The sequence below is a fragment of the Polypterus senegalus genome, chromosome 14 (assembly GCF_016835505.1).
Source record: "Polypterus senegalus isolate Bchr_013 chromosome 14, ASM1683550v1, whole genome shotgun sequence".
Taxonomy (NCBI): Eukaryota; Metazoa; Chordata; class Cladistia; order Polypteriformes; family Polypteridae; genus Polypterus; species Polypterus senegalus.
In genome coordinates, this window is record NC_053167.1 from 4,130,102 (window position 1) to 4,147,414 (window position 17,313).

Genomic DNA, 17,313 nt, shown 5'->3' on the forward strand with positions numbered 1-17,313 from the left:
AGATATTGTTCGGCTTTAAACTAAGTCTGAAACGTGAATTTGTGTTGCCATCTAGGAAAAGTAGTATTTCTTCCCGATGAAGAAGCGTATCTGCGAGAATCAAGATTTGTTGTTTGGTGAAAGTGAAATCCACATATGCAAGTGGCAGAGATGGGGGGAGGATGGCACATAGTGACCGCTCGGGAATTAGTGAGCAAAGCAAGCACAGGGCAGAGCCCCTAGTGTATATATGTGTACATCCTGGAAGTGAGAGGTGGAGTCAGGGCAAGGGCTCCACCTCCAAGGACACACAAGCAAGGCCAGCATGTCGACAAAATGAAACCTCCACAGAAAGTTACTTGCTTAACGGCTAATACAGAAATGAGACAAGCACATCATCAAAAAGGTATCGCTTTTACTTTTCCTCCTGCCACTAATACACAAGCGAGGCAAGCACGTTAGCAAAACAAAATCTCCTAGGAGAAAGATGCCCAGAGTAGTTCCTTTCAATTACCTGACATCTCTACATTTCAATTTTTTTCCCCCTTGATGATTTCAAAAGTTTCTAGGACCCTGTGCTTTTTACAGTGCGGGCTTACACAGCTACTATCTTACAAGTAAAAACGGGTATTTTCACTTCAAATAAGCACTGCGTTAGGTTGCAAAAAAAAAAAAAAAAAGTATATAGGTGTATGGCTTGTATGATTTTCCACAACTATTTAGTTTTAAATTTCACATTCAACTTATCTGCGGGTGACATTTTTCCACAATTTGGATGAAAAATTTGTAGGTCAGATTACCCACAAGTATCTACAGTAAGCAGATTTGGGTGGTACTTGTTTTCTCAGTTTTCGTGAATGCTCCCTATTATCAGAGAATAAAAAGAAAGTGAAAAACATACTTTCAACAAGTATTCATCCACTATTACATCTGTCAAAAAGTACTTGTGCATTTAAACTGGGGTTGGACATTAAAAAAAAATAATGGTAACCTTCCCTTAAGAGCTTTACAGTAGTCTTCTTTATACAATTTGCTTAAAAGCTGCACCTTATCCAAGTAATCCTATATTCCTCATACAAAACAAATATTACATTTCGTAACATAAAAAGCACTACTTTAAACCCCAATACAAATATCCAGATGCTTAAAAAAACAAAAAAATACACCACTATAATAATATTTGGCACATTCTTATCTCAGAATTTACATAGCAGTTACTGGACATGAAAAAGGCAGTTATTTTGTCATAAATAAACCTTGTAAATATTTTTACAAGTTTGCATTCTGGCATGGACTGACAAGATCTGTGAACTCCTAATCTGAAGCAGAACTAAAAAGTCTATCACATGCAACAAGTATTTCATATGGCAGATCAAGCCATTCTCAAAAAAAAAAAAGATGACTGACCAGCCATTGTCAGTTTTATTACAAAAGTTACTCATTCGTATTCCCCTTCAATTCTACTTTAGCAGCTATTAACCCTATAGTCCCTAATGAGTTGTGGGTGGGGGGTTGGGATGGACTGTGTGGTTTCAATATTCATAAACAAAACAAAAAAAAAAAAAAAAACACCAACCAGACTAATAAATGCATCTCTCTCTACCCCAGAGATTAGGAAAATTACGAAAATTTTTAACTTTGGGAAGAATACTGCTTTACAGTAGAAAAGACTTAATAAATGACTAGTCAAAAGATAAACTAAATTTAAAATCTGCTAAATGTCTTTGAGACTCTGATATAATTCCACTTTTGTCATTGAGTTATGGATTATGTCGCACTTTTAGCTTCTTTGGGGAAACAGTTATGTATCTATTAACCTTCAGAACAGTAATCCCTCGCTATATCGCGCTTCGACTTTCGTGGCTTCACTCTATTGCGGATTTTAAATGCAAGTATATCTAAATATATATCACAGATTTTTCACTGGTTCGCGGATTTCTGCGGACAATGGGTCTTTTTACTTCCTGTACATGCTTCATCAGTTTGTTTGCCCAGTTGATTTCATACAAGGGACGCTATTGGCGGATGGCTTAGAATCTACCCAATCAGAGCATGTACTACATATTAACTAAAACTCCTCAATGCTACAAGATATGCTTCCCGCGCAGTGCTCAATTGTTTGCTTGTCTCTGCCTCTCTCTCACCCTCTCTGACATTCTCTGCGCCTGACAGAGGGGGTGTGAGCAGAAGTGCTATTTGCACAGAAGCTGTTTGACTAGTGGATACGGACGCTCCTCTAAGAAATGTCGCTTTATCGAGGTGCTTCCGCATACTTAAATGTACAAAAGGACACTTAATGATTTTTTGATTGTTTGCTTTAATCTCTCTCTCTCTCGCTCTGAGGAGATGTGAACAGAGGGGCTGTTTGCACAGAGGCTGTTTGCTTAGAAGATACTGACACTCCTCTAAAAAAATGCCGCTTTATTGCGGTGCTTTGGCAAACTTAAAAGCACACGTATTGATTTTTTGATTGTTTTCTTTTCTTTGCGCACTCGCTCTCTCTCTGAAATTCTCTGCTCCTGATGCAGACACTCTTTTTGAAGACAAGATATATTTGCATTCTTTTAATTGTGAGAAAGAACTGTCATCTGTCTTGTCATGGAGCACAGTTTAAACTTTTGACTAAAGGGTGTTATTTCATGTCTAGAGGGCTCTAATAATGTTAACAGTGTGGGAGAGTTTATAAGGGCTTAAAATATATAAAAATAACCATACAAACATATGGTTTCTACTTCGCGGATTTTCATCTATCGCGGGGGGGTTCTGGAACGCAACCCCCGCGATCGAGGAGGGATTACTGTAGTCTGTTTCAAGAACTGAACAGATGCACCCAACAAAATAACCACTTAGTAAATGCATTGTTAATGTGAGTAGAGAAAGCAGTGTTGCAAATGATTTTCTAACATTTGGCTACTGAGGTTTTTTTTTAAATTGGTATTTGTTTAAATCTTAATATTTACTACACAACTGTCATCACTCCTTAACTTACCATCAGCTGGTTGCTGAAAATTTACATAAGCATATCCAAGAGACCTGCGGGTTATAATATCACGACATACTCTGATAGACATGATTGGTCCAGCAGGAGAGAATTTCTGATACAGCATAGCCTCTGTGACATCATGATGGAGATCTCCAACATAGAGAGAAGCAAGTGGATATCCAGGGCCACTGGAGTTCATGGTCAGTCACCTATTAGAACATAAAAAGCCACAATTAAAAGGAATACTGACATAAAATTTGAATCCACTTTTCTTGTGTACACCAATGGAAAACTGGTACTGGGGAAAAAAATCCAGAAGATTACCTGTTTTTACTTGTCTTTAGAAGTACTTATTGAATTTAAGTAACTTTTGTATAATGCACTTCATTCCAAGCCAGACTTGGGTGCTGGTATTTTCAGTTGTAGAGCAGTACTTTAAAATATTAAAATTTGCTTACTAAACAAAGTATTTTCTTCTGTTAAACCAGTGCTCTACAAAAGAACAAGGGTAGAGCCAAAGTTTAAACTTTATATATTAAAGAGCTTTGCAGCTTAAATTCCTATGTAATGTTGTCAATCCTATATATAGGATGTCCACTTGTATAAAATTACACTTAAAAAAAAATGAAGCTGAAATTCTGTCCCAAACTAACGTAGATTTTCATCCTTCTCTCTCTCTCAAACCACCACATTAATAGTACAAATCATTTGATATTTAACACACAACAAAAAAAACACACAACACAGGTCAATGCAATTAAACTACACAACAGCACATCCCTCCGAGCCAGTTAATCCATCTTAACAAGTAAATACTTAGTACAGACCACACAAACCAGACACAGAACTGTCCCAGAGTCCTCATCTCAGAATGTGGGCTGTCAAGACATGAACAGACATCTCTCATGTGAATGACATTTCATTAGGTTCCAGCTCTAGTGATGAAGCACATGAAGGGGAGGACTATCCCAAAGAGTAAATAAACCAACGCCACTTGTGAACGTGTGTGCAAGTGACATATCTGGCAAATGCAGTAGGTGCTGGTCACAATATATGCGAATCCACAAAGCAAAACATGCACCATAAGAGTCAAAAGGTGACTGGAGTTCAGTATATTAGTTATTTTCTATTCATTACGGTCATAATGCCGATTTTAATTATGGTCATAGAAAAAAAAATTCAGGGAAGGATGTTATGCAATAAAGCTGGAGAACTGGTCATGGGTCTGAATACTTTTGCAAGGCAGTTAATGCCACATGCACTGGGTGATCAAAAATCCTGCTTGAACATGAAAAAGGCCATTGGCAATAAGTCTAGATGAAAAGCAAATATGACTTAAGCATTGCTCTGGGATTGGGGGGTGAAGCACATTGATCCTTCCACTTTAGAACTGGGATGCTCCAGACCTATAATAATCTTACATAAAACACTGATTTTCCATTACACTTTTTTTTTCTGTGATAGCAATGGTTTGTTCTGTCAATATTGGTGTCAAGCTTGACCTTCAGTCACCCTTGAGGCATCCAGCAACAGAATTTTTAAGCACATAGTATATACATTGACTTGGTAAGAATGAATGAATGAATGTTTATAGCTCTCCGATATTAAACTCAATAGTAGCATATTACACAATTTTGTGATTTTTGGGATCCATGTTGATCTTTAGTATGCAACTGAACATGAAATTTAACTGCTCTCTTTTGGCATATTTCTGAATTTCTTCTAAATGTAAATACAAGTACATTTTTTTTATTATTACAAAACAAGAAAGTAAGACTGACCCATTCATTTGTGAAACCAATATTTAAAAAAAAAAAAAAAAAAAGTTACATAAAAACCTGGAGCCACAACAGCATTGCAAGAATTGCAAGGGACTGGATCTAGTCAAGCTGGCATGTTGATTATTTAATGTTATTTTCTGTGCTTGTGTTCAAAGTAGCCTACCATGACTTTCAGCAATTATTCAAAATAACCTCTCTGCTGTATACTGTAGATCAGGTTCCTCCAACATGTAAATTTTAAAATTGCTTGGTTAAATTAAATACTGGGGTTTTCTGCTGCTGAATCCCTAAATAACCATAATGAATCTCTAAACACAAGCAGAAAGTCCAAAGGCACTGAAATTTGGCTCTCATTAAAAGTAGTAGCATATTCTTTTTGCTTTAGCAGTATTCATGACAAGTCAGCACCCATGAATGAAACCATTTTTATGAATGATTAGAGATGAGCAGCATGGCTTATAAATATTGGGCAACCAGAGAGCAGACTCCTGAAATGAAGTGTTGCAACATCCCACGTTCCAATGAGAATCACCAACTTCTGAAGTAACACTAATATATTACCCAAAAAATATCACATAAGCCGGGATGAAACTTGGACATATCACAATAAACCAAGTCCAAACTACTAAAACCAGGCCACTACCAGAAAGACTACAAGCACAGTTTTATTTTGACAACAGTGTACATAACCTAAAAGGACCTCTTAACTGGTTAATATTATGCTGAGCTACTTTTTTCCTTGCAGTACTACCACAAAACAGTAAGGAAAGCTGTTGACTATTCCTCTTCTGCTAAACGGCAATATTCCCATTTACACTGTACATCTTGCAATGGGTGCCCTGCAGAATTCAAAGCATCATCATATCCACCATTGTCTAATCCTGGAATCCTGGCTGTTGCCATCAGACTACCACCTGCACACCCAATCTGGAGGGCTCCCTCACTGAGCCAACCGATGTACCACTGAAGATATGTCAATTAACAACCAGTAGAGTAGGGGTGCCCAATGCGTCAGTGATCGACCGGAAGATCGAAGGTAGGGCAGGTAGATTGCGTTGCATTCAAAACTTTTTTTTTTATATATAAAAAGTTAGTCTATCATTATATCCTCCCTATGGCATTTATCACTTGATTGAAATACAGGGCGGCCAGTCTGCGATCTCTTCTCTTCTAACACACTGGTCATCCTGCACTCACGATCAAACGCGCGAGCTACTGCAAAACTCAAGCTGTGATCTCGTTAGCTTTCCAATTTATATCGCCGAAAAGGATTTAAAAAAAAAAAAAACAAAACAAACACTTTTTGGGGGGAGGGTATGGGCTGGATGTGGAATTGGAAGAGGATTTTTTTTCTCACAATGTCACAATCGAAGTGCATTTGTCCGATCTGTCAATCTCTCATTGCTATTCCAAAGGAGGAAAATGTGGAAAGGCATTTTCGAACTGTTCATAAAAACTACGAAACTGACGTCCTTCCAAAAAGCGATCCGAGAAAGAGAAAGGAGAGAGAACTAAAAATCTCAGTTAAATCGGACAACCGCCGTTTTTCACTCGGCTGAATTCAAAAGCTCATTGACTGTATTATTCGGGTCTACTTATTACTTATTTATGTAAGTCAGCCTTTTCCACACATATATATATACACACATATACATATATATATACACATATATATACACACACACACACACATATATACACACACACAAATATATATATATATATAAATATATATATATATAAATATATATATATATATATATATATATATAATATATATATATATATATATATATATAAATATATAAATATATAAATATATATATATATATATATATATATATATATAAATATATATATATATATATATAAATATATATATATATATATATATATATATATATATATATATATATATATATATATATATATATATATATATATATATATATATATATATATATATATATATATATATATATATATACATATATACACACACACACACACATATATATATATATATACACACACACACACACATATATATATATACACACACACACATACATACACACACACATATATATACATATATATATATATACATATATATATACATACATACATATACACATATACATACATATACATATATATACACACACACACACATACATACATTTTATATATATATAGTGGCATTTAAAAGTTTTGAATTTTAAAATAAATTAGTGCCTATTAAGATTATACTAAAAAAATTACACTTGTCCAATGACTTAATAGGTCAACCTCAATTGTATCATCCATCATTGTCTCCATTTTTATATGCCATGTCACAGCCTTATGCTAAAATCATTTACGTTAATTTTTTCCCCCCTTATCTACCAACACTCAATACCTCAGATTGACAAAGTGAAAACAGAACTTTGGAAGTTTTTGCAAGTTTATTAAAAATAAAAGAAATTGCAGTGATGCAAGTGTTCAGAACTTCTGTTGTTCAGCTGAAGCACCTTTCCAAGTGGTTACTGCCTGGAGTTTTGTAGAGTATGATGTGATATATGTAAACCTGGGAATTTTCTGCCATTATTCACTGCAGGTCCTCATCCTCTGTCAGGTTGGAAGCCATCCAGGGACCATTTTCAGGTCTCCCAAGAGATATTCTTTTAAGCTCAAATCCAGGCTTTCGCTGGGCTAGTCAAGGATATTTAGAGTTGTTCCTAAACCATTCACGTTGTCATTGTTTTGTGCTTAGGGTTATTGTCTTGTTGGATGGTACACCTTTGGCCCAGTGCAACCTGGAGCAGGTTTTCGTTAAGGATCACTATGTAATTTGCTCTATTAATATTTTCCTTGATCATGACTAGTCGCTCAGGCCCAACACTGGAGAGAAAAAAAAAAACCCTATCAGGACGCTGCCACCATCATACTTCACTTTTGGAATGGTATTGCATGGGTGATGAGCACTGCCGTTTTTTTCCAGACACAGCATTAAGAATTGAGGCCAAACAGTTCAACCTTGGTTTCATTAGATTAGAGAATCTTGTTACTTTATATGCTTTTTCGCAAAAGGCAAGCAAAGCTTCAATGCACCTTTTATTGATGAGAGGCTTTTTCAGGCCCTTTTTGCCATAAAACTTGGTGTGTTGCAATTCGGATTGTTTCTCTAGGAGCTTCCCCCTTCTCCACACAAATTCTCTGGAATTATGCCAGAAAATTGATCAATTTCTTGATCACCTCTTAAGTAGGATCTTTGCCTTATTGCTAAGTCTGACTGGGCAGCCAGCTTTAGTAACAATTGTGGTTGTTCCACATTCATTTAGGAATTACGGAAGCAACTGTGCTCTTTAGGGTCTTCAATGCAGAAGAAATTCTGTTGTACATCAGTAACTCAACACAATCCTGCTTCAGAGATCTGCAGGCAAATCCTTTGACCTCAAAATATTTTTTGCTCTGATACGCATGGTTAGCTGTCTAATTCTATAGACGGGGGTGGGCATTTCTTAATTAGGCCCAATTAAGTGAATATACAACAGGTGGACTCCAAACAAGGTGCAGAAGCACCTTAATGATCAACTGAAGGGGATGCACCTGAACAAAATTATAAGCGCATAGCAAACAATTTGAACACACATTTCAGTTTTTCATTTTTAATAAATTTGTAAGAAGTGTAATATCCGGTTTTAATTTTGTCATTCTACTGCACAGAGTGCTGCTTGACGAAGGAAAAAAATGAATGCAAGTGATTTAAGCACAAGGATACAACAAAACATTTAAAAAGTGAAGGAGTCTGAATACTTTCTGAATACACTGTACATACAAATATATGTATACACAATCTTATACTCAGTACCATTATCATGCCCGTGTACTGCAGACTTATAAAAAAAAAAACCATACATGTATTGAAATAGTTTTTGCCATACATTAGTAATTGCTTCAAACCAGGCATAGGCAGTATAAAATTTCATACCAAAAACAAAAGTGTAAAGCAAATACAGTATCATAATGTTCAGTACATTTAACTTCTACTGAAAGCAAAACAAAACCAACAAAATTTGTTTAAAAAAAGGAACTCCACCTATTTCAACTCCACATTTTTTCCTGATACTTCCATAAACATAAAAAGTTAACGTGGACAAAGATAGTTATCAGTTATTAAAAAAAAAACCACACCATTTTGAATGAAAACATTGTAGGACGGATGTGGCCAGACTGCATTACTAATGTGATTCTATTTGTCACTTACCTGCAGAAGTCAGTACTCACTACCTGAAAGGATGTTAACAGCTCAACAATCTTCAGGACATTGCAAAACAATTAAGAAATGGGAGAACGCCACTTGGAGGATACTGTAAAGATTTACTAGAAAGTTGGTGTTTTTTTTTTTTTTAAATCCAACACAACACAGCCAGATTAACTTCATCCCCACTGTAAAGTATGGTGGTTGTAGCATTTTGTGGGGAAGGTTTTCAGAAACACATACTGGTAATGAAGACGGGTTGGACTGGTCATTGAACACAGTGAAACTATATAAGAAAGGGCAGAGCAGGCTCTTCTTCCTTATTAGACCGTGTTCCCTTAATGTAAGAAATAACACCCTTCACATTTTCTATATTTCTGTGATGGCTAGTGCAATTTTCTGCACTATGGTATGCTGGGCTGTTAACATCACTTCAAGAGAGGCCCAACAAATTAACAAGCTAATTATCAATTAGTAATTAATTAGAATCAACAAGCCAAGTCCTTTTCATATATGCAGCAAGCTGCTGGAAATGTTCTACCTGTCCGTAGTGTGGTGTTCCACGCTGCAGTTCTCTGGGGAAGCAACCCAAGCTCAAAACAAGCACAACACCTGAACAAACTTATCAGGAAAGCCTGCTCCATCACAGGGTGAACCCTGGACACATTGGAAGCTGTTGGGGAAAAGAGGATGATCATCATTAAAAATCCCCTCCTTGAGGCACTCTTGCAGACCACCTTTAGCCACAGGCTCATTCCATCACAGTGTGCCAAGAAGCACCTCTGGGGGTCTTTTCTGTCCATTGCTATCAGGAAATTCAATGCTTCCACCCAATGTACTCATTAAATTTATTTATCGATTGGTTTGCTGTATTCTGTGTCTTGCGGGTCTGCATCTTTTTTTTTTTTTTTCTACTGCTGTATGCATTTCCCCATGAGATTAATGAAGTTTATCTAAAACCACTGACTTACTTATCAGACACCTCCTAGAGGTAGTAGCAATGGAGAGGATTAAAACAAAACCAAGTGCCATTATGAATAATGCTGAATAATTTCTGACAAATTATTTAATAAAAAATTGTTTCAGGAAATGCTACTGTGGCTCCTTTATACCAACAGTAATATGCCTATATAATATAATTGTGACTGCCAAAAAAGGTCCTCTTTTTAAAATGTTCTGCCATTTAATCATTGCCCATCTATATATTAAAGAGCGTCTGTAAAAGAAAAAAATTCTACCCTTCCAATCTGGTCAAGCTTCACGGGAAGGTAAATGATTCAGTATATAGACATGTACTGGAGGAGAACCTTCTTCATACTGTCAAAAGTTTTAAACTGGGCAGTAAGTTTTTCTTTCAGCAATACAACAGCACAAATCATACTCCCAAAACAATACATGGAATGGCTTAAAATGAAGAAAGCTGGTGTCAGCCCTGGAGCCTTAACTACCACCTTTTGCAAGACCTAAAAAGTGTCATCCACCACTTTTCCCCAGCTAAAATGGTATACCTTTAGGAATTTTACAAGTAGGAATGGGCAAAATCTCCCACTAAAATGCGGTGCAAATTAAGAGAATTTCCCAAAAGACTACTTGTTGTATTAGTTTTCAGAAGTGGCTCAACCAAGAGCTGAATGCAGGGGTGAGGACTTCAGTTCTTGGAATACAAGTTTATTTTATGGTTTATAGTTATTTTTGGCACTATGGAAAAATGACTTGCATATGAATATTCCCAATCAAACTGATCAGGTTATGACATTTTTATAGGGGGGGTGGTGGGGGTTTAAGGTTGGATACTAGCATATAATTCATGTATCCATGCAGTAAAATAACTGACTAATGGAGGTTTATTGTCTGAAACTGGATTTTGGCAAAACCATTCAAGCAATCAATGGTCTGCAGGAATCACTAGTCACCAGTTTCTCAAATTGGATCAGGCACAAAACATAAATAAAAGGTTGATGGACAGAGACAGACAGGGAGAGAGAGAACGCACTGTTTGAAACAAAAATCACTATTGGTTTAAGCTGCCACCTGGTGGGCATCTGAAACTTGTTCATTTACTTATAAGAAAATCTCAAAAAATACACTGTAGCATAATGGTTGGCAGAGCTGTCACTGGGACCCAGTATCAGTTGCTGAATTCCATGTGCACTGTACAGCCCCCCCTGGTTTTGAATGCAGGGTCAGTTAATTGGAGATTGTAAACAGACACTGAATGTGGAGGTTTTTTTTTTCCTATTGGATCTCTAGTTTTACTTATAGTAAAGGAAGTGGCCACTCTAAACTGTCCTCGAATAGTTATATTTAGGGTCAGTTGCAACAAACACCACTGGCATGGCATTAGGCAACCGTGAACTGTTCTGAATTTGCCCTCAACAAGAGATGGAGTATTTGAGGTTTTTACTATAACATTAAGGACTTGGTTCCTGCATAATGCCCATCCAAATTAATAGTGGACACAAACAAAAAGCACATATACCTCTACAAACAGTAAAAACCCCAGACTACAGAAAAAAAAACCTTGAAAAACAGCATACCAAAATATGGAATCACAATGTAGGGATTACACAATAAATCAAAAATATAACATTACCACAAAAATTAAACTTATTCTTACATCTTTGCATCATGTGTGCAACTGTCAAGAATACTTGTTAATCCTGTGTACAAAGTGTTGAAACTGAAATGGAAACTTTAAGAAAAAAATTAATAGCTCAAAAATTTAGATAGAAGAGGCTCTCCAACTTTAAGACATGGTCTGGAACTAAGTTTAAAAGAAAATCATCCCAAAAGACTCTAGGTCCAGTTAATAAGAGTCCATCAGTTATTAATTCTCTCACAACCCTTCTTGAAACAATTATACTGCTGGCCAGAGAATAAAGTAGTTACATTACACTGAAAAAACTCAACATACTTGAAACGATCATCCACGGTTTTTAAATATTCAAAAACTTCACATCCTTTTAAAGGACCATCCAAGTCCCCATACCCCTTACACTGGTTTTTCTATGCCTTTTAACATCTGACCTCTAACTGCTAATATTTTAAACATACCTATAGAAAATACAGTGAAAATAACTTATTTCTGGCTAAACCGTAACCAAATTCCATTGTACTGAACGTATTTAAATGATTTGTTGATTAAACCAGTGTTTCCTAAACACAGTCCTGGGGGCACACTGTGGCTGCAGGTTTTTGTTCCAACCAGCTTCTGTTTTTAATTGGACTCCTGGGCGAATTAAGTGATGTGTTATTCGACAAGTTCTGTGTTTTGGGAACAATATAGAAATTAGAAAACTAAGTTTGGTTAAAAAAAAAAAAAACTAACACATACATATACACACACATACACCAAGCACTTCTACAGGAATAATGTATTTTTTGTTTTTAACAATATTTTCATCTTGATTTTCATTTTATTTTTCTAGGTGTTCTAGATGTTTAATTCATGATTTACTAATTAGTGGGTCTGATGCTAAAGTAGTTGCAGACTTTGATTATTAAGTGTTTGCTAGTGTGTCTGCTCTGCTCATTTTTTATTGTCATTAATAAGATACAATGAAGGGGAAAAACTGCACAGAGAAAGGGCAAAATAAAATCAAAACAACAAGAGTTAAAAGCAGAAATGTCTTATAAATGTAAAAATCATGCTGCTATGATTTTCTGAATGTAGAATAAAAAAAGATACCTGTTAATTAAATGAGATCAGTGTTATCTGGTAATTTCACGGATTAGGAATCTGGTTGGAACATAAACCTGCAGCCACAGTGTGCCCCCAAGAAGTCTTTCCCATTATCAACACGGTATTAATTAATTGTTACTACATTTTTTTAGTGGTAACTACTAGAGATCTAACTGGGAAAGGTCGTGTGGAAAAACTATGGGGCACAGTCAGTTGGTAGGTTTGTAAGAAATTATGCCAAGAGTACACCATTGTAAGGAACTTGTCAACTATGAGGTAAAGCCACATATAAAGCAAAGATATCACTGATGTCAGAAAAGATTTAAACTAAATTTGCATTCAAACTTAACCAGCTGATTTTTTTTTTTAAAAACTACTTTCTTAAACAGTGTATCTCAACAGTGGTGCACAAAAGGCATTATGTTTGCTTGTGTCGCATGTGGATCACACATCCAAATACTTGGAGACTACATTATTTTCTAGAATCACAACAATGATTAGAATACCAGCACTTTAAGTGTACACCTAAAGGATGAGGATTTCAACTAGGATCAAGGCAAACTATTACTATAAACTTCAGTTATGAACTATTCTTGGGAGATAGAAAAATTCAATTGTTTGTTGCATATGTAGACACCAGTCTTGAATTTGAACAGATTTTCTTAACACAACATAATTGGTTTAGGTCAAGACACAAAGGATATGTACACAGACCATTTACTGCCAACACAAAAACAGACATTAGTACATTGTACTGACAATATTTACTGCTCATGGAGGCTACATATTACCAAGCAGCTCATTTTCAACATCAACGCACTGCATGGCAAAACTGGAATATCTGAATAATAATGATCAAAGACTTGGATATAGTTAATCCTGACACAAGGGACAGATGTAAAGGTACAGGAGGAAAAATCTGGACATTTATTCAACAAGTATTTCAAAGTTCGGTTAAGAACTGCTGAGGTGTCTTGGTATGTGCAAACTGAATAACACTTGCGTAAAACTAAGTAGGAGGAAAACTGCTCTTTCTAGATTAAAGAAATACAGTTATTGACAATTTCTTCTAGAAGAAAGCCCTGGGAAACCTTTATAGATCCTTGTCACTAACCCTCAAAACATTTTTAATGTCCCCAGGAAGAACTCAAACGTTTCCCAAGGATACAGTGACCAGGTCAGTCAAGGTCAATATTCTACTATCACATCCTTTACTTTACCGGGAAATGACAGTTTAACAATATATTGTCTGGGTTTCAATATAAAGATTTATAATTGTCAATCTAATAAACACAATCTGCCCATTTCAAAAATTATAATTCAAAGTTTGACAGCTGTTTCGGTTTATTCTCTTCATCGAAACAGTCTTGTCAAAGCAAAGCATAAATCATCTTCTTTCGGCAGCTCCCGTTAGGGATTGCCACAGCAGATCATCTTTATCCACATCTTGCTCTGTTAAACACCCATCACCTGCATGTCCTCTCTCACCACATCCATAAACCATCTCTTAGGCCTTCCCCTTTTTCTCTTGCCTGGCAGCTCTATCCTAAGCATCCTTCTCCCAATATACTCAGCGTCTCTCCTCTGCACATGTCCAATCCAACGCAATCTCGCCTCTCTGACTTTGTTTCCCAACCGTCCAACTTGAGCTGACTAATGTACTCATTTCTAATCCTGTCCATCCTTCACATCCAATGCAAATCTTAGCAGGTTTCTCTCTGCTACCTCCAATTCTCCTGCTTTCTGGTCAGTGCCACTGTCTCCAAACTCATAACATAGCTGGTTTCACTACCGTCCTGTAGACCTTCCCTTTCACTCTTGCCGATATCCGTCCGTCACAAATCACTCCTGACACTCTTCTCCACCCATTCCATCCTGCCTGCACTTTTTCACCTCTTCCACAATCCCCGTTACTCGGGATTGTTGATCCCAAGTTTTTAAACTCATCCACTTTCACCAACTCTACTCCCTGCATCCTCGCCATTCCTCTGATCTCCCTTTCACTCACACACATGTATTCTGTCTTGCTCTTACTGACCTCCATTCTTCTCCTCTCTAGGGCAAACCTTCAACTCTCCAGGGTCTCCTCGACCTGCTCCCTACTGTCCGTTGCTAAAAAGAACGCGTGTGTGGTTATTTTGGCAAATATAAAAGGTAAATCCGTAGTTTGAATATTACGACCTAAATGAAACCGTGAACGGGCACCCAAATCAAAGAAAACAAAACCCGGCTAATCCTAGGAGTTCAACAGAGTCAAGATGGATGTCAAAGACACAAATCCACACATTCCCGTACACAGGAGCGAAGCACGCCATCAATTCCCGCCACACGCCCATCACCGCGACATAGCGGAGAATAAAAACTAACATCGCAGATTGTTTTACATCCAGTAAATTAAACATATCCAGAACCTTTTCCCCTTATTCTTTTAAATTGTAAGCGTCCCCCCGCCAAACTGACCCAGCGGATCCACCATTCCCAGCCGCATGTGCAGTATAGGCGGGATGATTACGCAATGAAAAAGAGCCAAGGGGTAATCTACCAGATTTTAACAACGCTGTACAAGGTCCCCTTGGCAAACCCCGTTTAATAAATCACAAAACCAGGTTTAAAAACGAAAAGCGGCAGCGTTTGAAGAAAGCCATAAAAAAAACTCTTTTAAAGTACCTGCCACAAATATTAAAAGTAGATAACTCGCAAATTCGACGTCGGGACACGAAGTCCAGGCAATTGACAATTAACGTAAACTGTAACCTGTTTTAGCGTTCTACAAAACTGACACTTTGAAATCTTTAATAGAGTTCCTGGAGCGACGTTAACGTTTTGATTTACGTCAATAGGACACATTTCTGTATGATTTTATTGGCGTGCGTGGAACTTTACATAAAAAAATTAATACACTGTGAATATTGATTACCATATGTTTTTCAATTTGACGCATAACAGTTCACGTATGAAATGAAAGTAAAACTATGCCGCTTTCTTCGCCGATTACACCCCACCCAAAACAGAACTGCTCTTCCATTCAGCGTTCCTTCGTTAAAAAGAGTGAAGATGTCTCGCCGACAGACTACCACAAAGCAAACGGCTGCACAACCGCACCTGTGACGGCGCAGGGTAGAAAATTGAAAACGCGGCTCCACTGCACTTCGCGGGATCGAGACAGCGAGACGCCGAGCACATTTGACGAAGACAAAACTGCAGCTCTGTGAGAAATGCTGTGCCAAGAAACATCGACGGGTTCCACTTCAAAACTCAAAAATAAAAAAAAAAAATCAGAAAAGTTAACGGTAAGTTTTTAATAACGAAAATAATTTTTTTTTCCACTAGTAAACAAAACCAAGTGCAAAAGATTGCAGTCAGTCTCTCCTGAACGTTCTTCCTTCTTACCTTTACAAATGCCCGTCTTCAACTGAAGAAGCTGTATATTTTAATTTTAATTTTTCTTTTTTTTTTTTTTAGGTTTTTTTTAAACAAGCGTCTCACCACCGTTTCCCGCCAGCTTCTTAAATATAATAACGTCACTCCTTTTACGCGCTCGTTTTCCGCAAGCTTCCGCCCTTTCCTTTGAGAAATAGTCCCGCAAGTAAGATATAGTACCGGTCAAGTTAACGCTTTTTAACATTACTTATATATGTACACGTCATCCGTACATATACACTATTCTATTCTGTAATCGTTTCAGGTACAGTATGCACAAGTAATTCTGTGAAATAAAAACGCCTTTAGACCTACAATACGGAGATGCCGTAAAAATAATTAAGATTTAGTCATCTATTATAGCGCAAGGATTCGAATGCATTCCTCAGTAATTGCGATGGGCCTGGATGCTCCGCGAAGCTTCCCGAATATACAGTAAAAAGATCAGACGGTTCGAAAATAGTGACATCTGGTGGTGTATAGAAACTATTGCAGCCATGCGCATAACACAGACCGCAGGCGAAACGCTTTTATATCGCTTACACAGGAGCACTAAAATTATTTCTTAATTTTGACGCTGTAATCCGACGCAACATACAACAGTTGAAATATAGTTAGTAACATTTATTTTTTTTTTAATTTGGTGATGTGATGTGAATTGCTCAATGTCGCACAGTGTCAGTAGCTGGATTTGAACCCACAGCGTCAGGGTTTGCTCTCCTAAGAATTATTTGCTATACCATACTGCCTGAAAGAATATTACCAGTGTCATGGCCATTCATTTCGATCTTATAGTAGACAAGTTAAGGCGAGTAAAGAGGCTTTATTGTCATACTATCCGTGCCTAATATTGCAGCATACAGTGGTACAAAATAACATTCCCGAGACCATACTGGAACATATACATAAACAAACAGTGTTGGTAAAGCCCATTTCGAGCCCCAGGAGGAGTGGACAGACATCGCTCCTCATTGTCCACAACGGGTAGTGGATATTATTAGACTTCGACAACCTCTGTGGCAGGGGTGCCCACACTTTTTTGGCTTGCGAGCTACTTTTAAAATGACCAGGTCGAAATGATCTACCTACATTAAAAATGCTATATACAGTGTGTGTGTATACTGTATATATAAATATATATACAGTATATATATATATATATATATATATATATATATATATATAGGTGTGGCAGAAAATTATTTTTTTCAAACATCAATGTTAT

The 17,313-nt window shown here is 36.8% G+C and overlaps 1 protein-coding gene across 1 annotated transcript in view; it reads right to left on the bottom strand.

The window, feature by feature from the left end:
* The window catches only part of pabpc1l (poly(A) binding protein, cytoplasmic 1-like), a 56,402-nt gene extending 40,264 nt beyond the window's left edge, over window positions 1-16,138 (bottom strand). Inside the window, exons 1-2 of the mRNA XM_039736038.1 lie at window positions 16,059-16,138; window positions 2,969-3,171 (exon numbers count right to left, since the gene is read on the bottom strand). Of these exons, the coding sequence (XP_039591972.1) occupies window positions 2,969-3,161 (193 nt within the window). The 5' untranslated portion in view covers window positions 3,162-3,171; window positions 16,059-16,138. The remainder of the gene's footprint in view (window positions 1-2,968; window positions 3,172-16,058) is intronic.
* Between the last annotated feature and the right edge of the window lie 1,175 nt (window positions 16,139-17,313).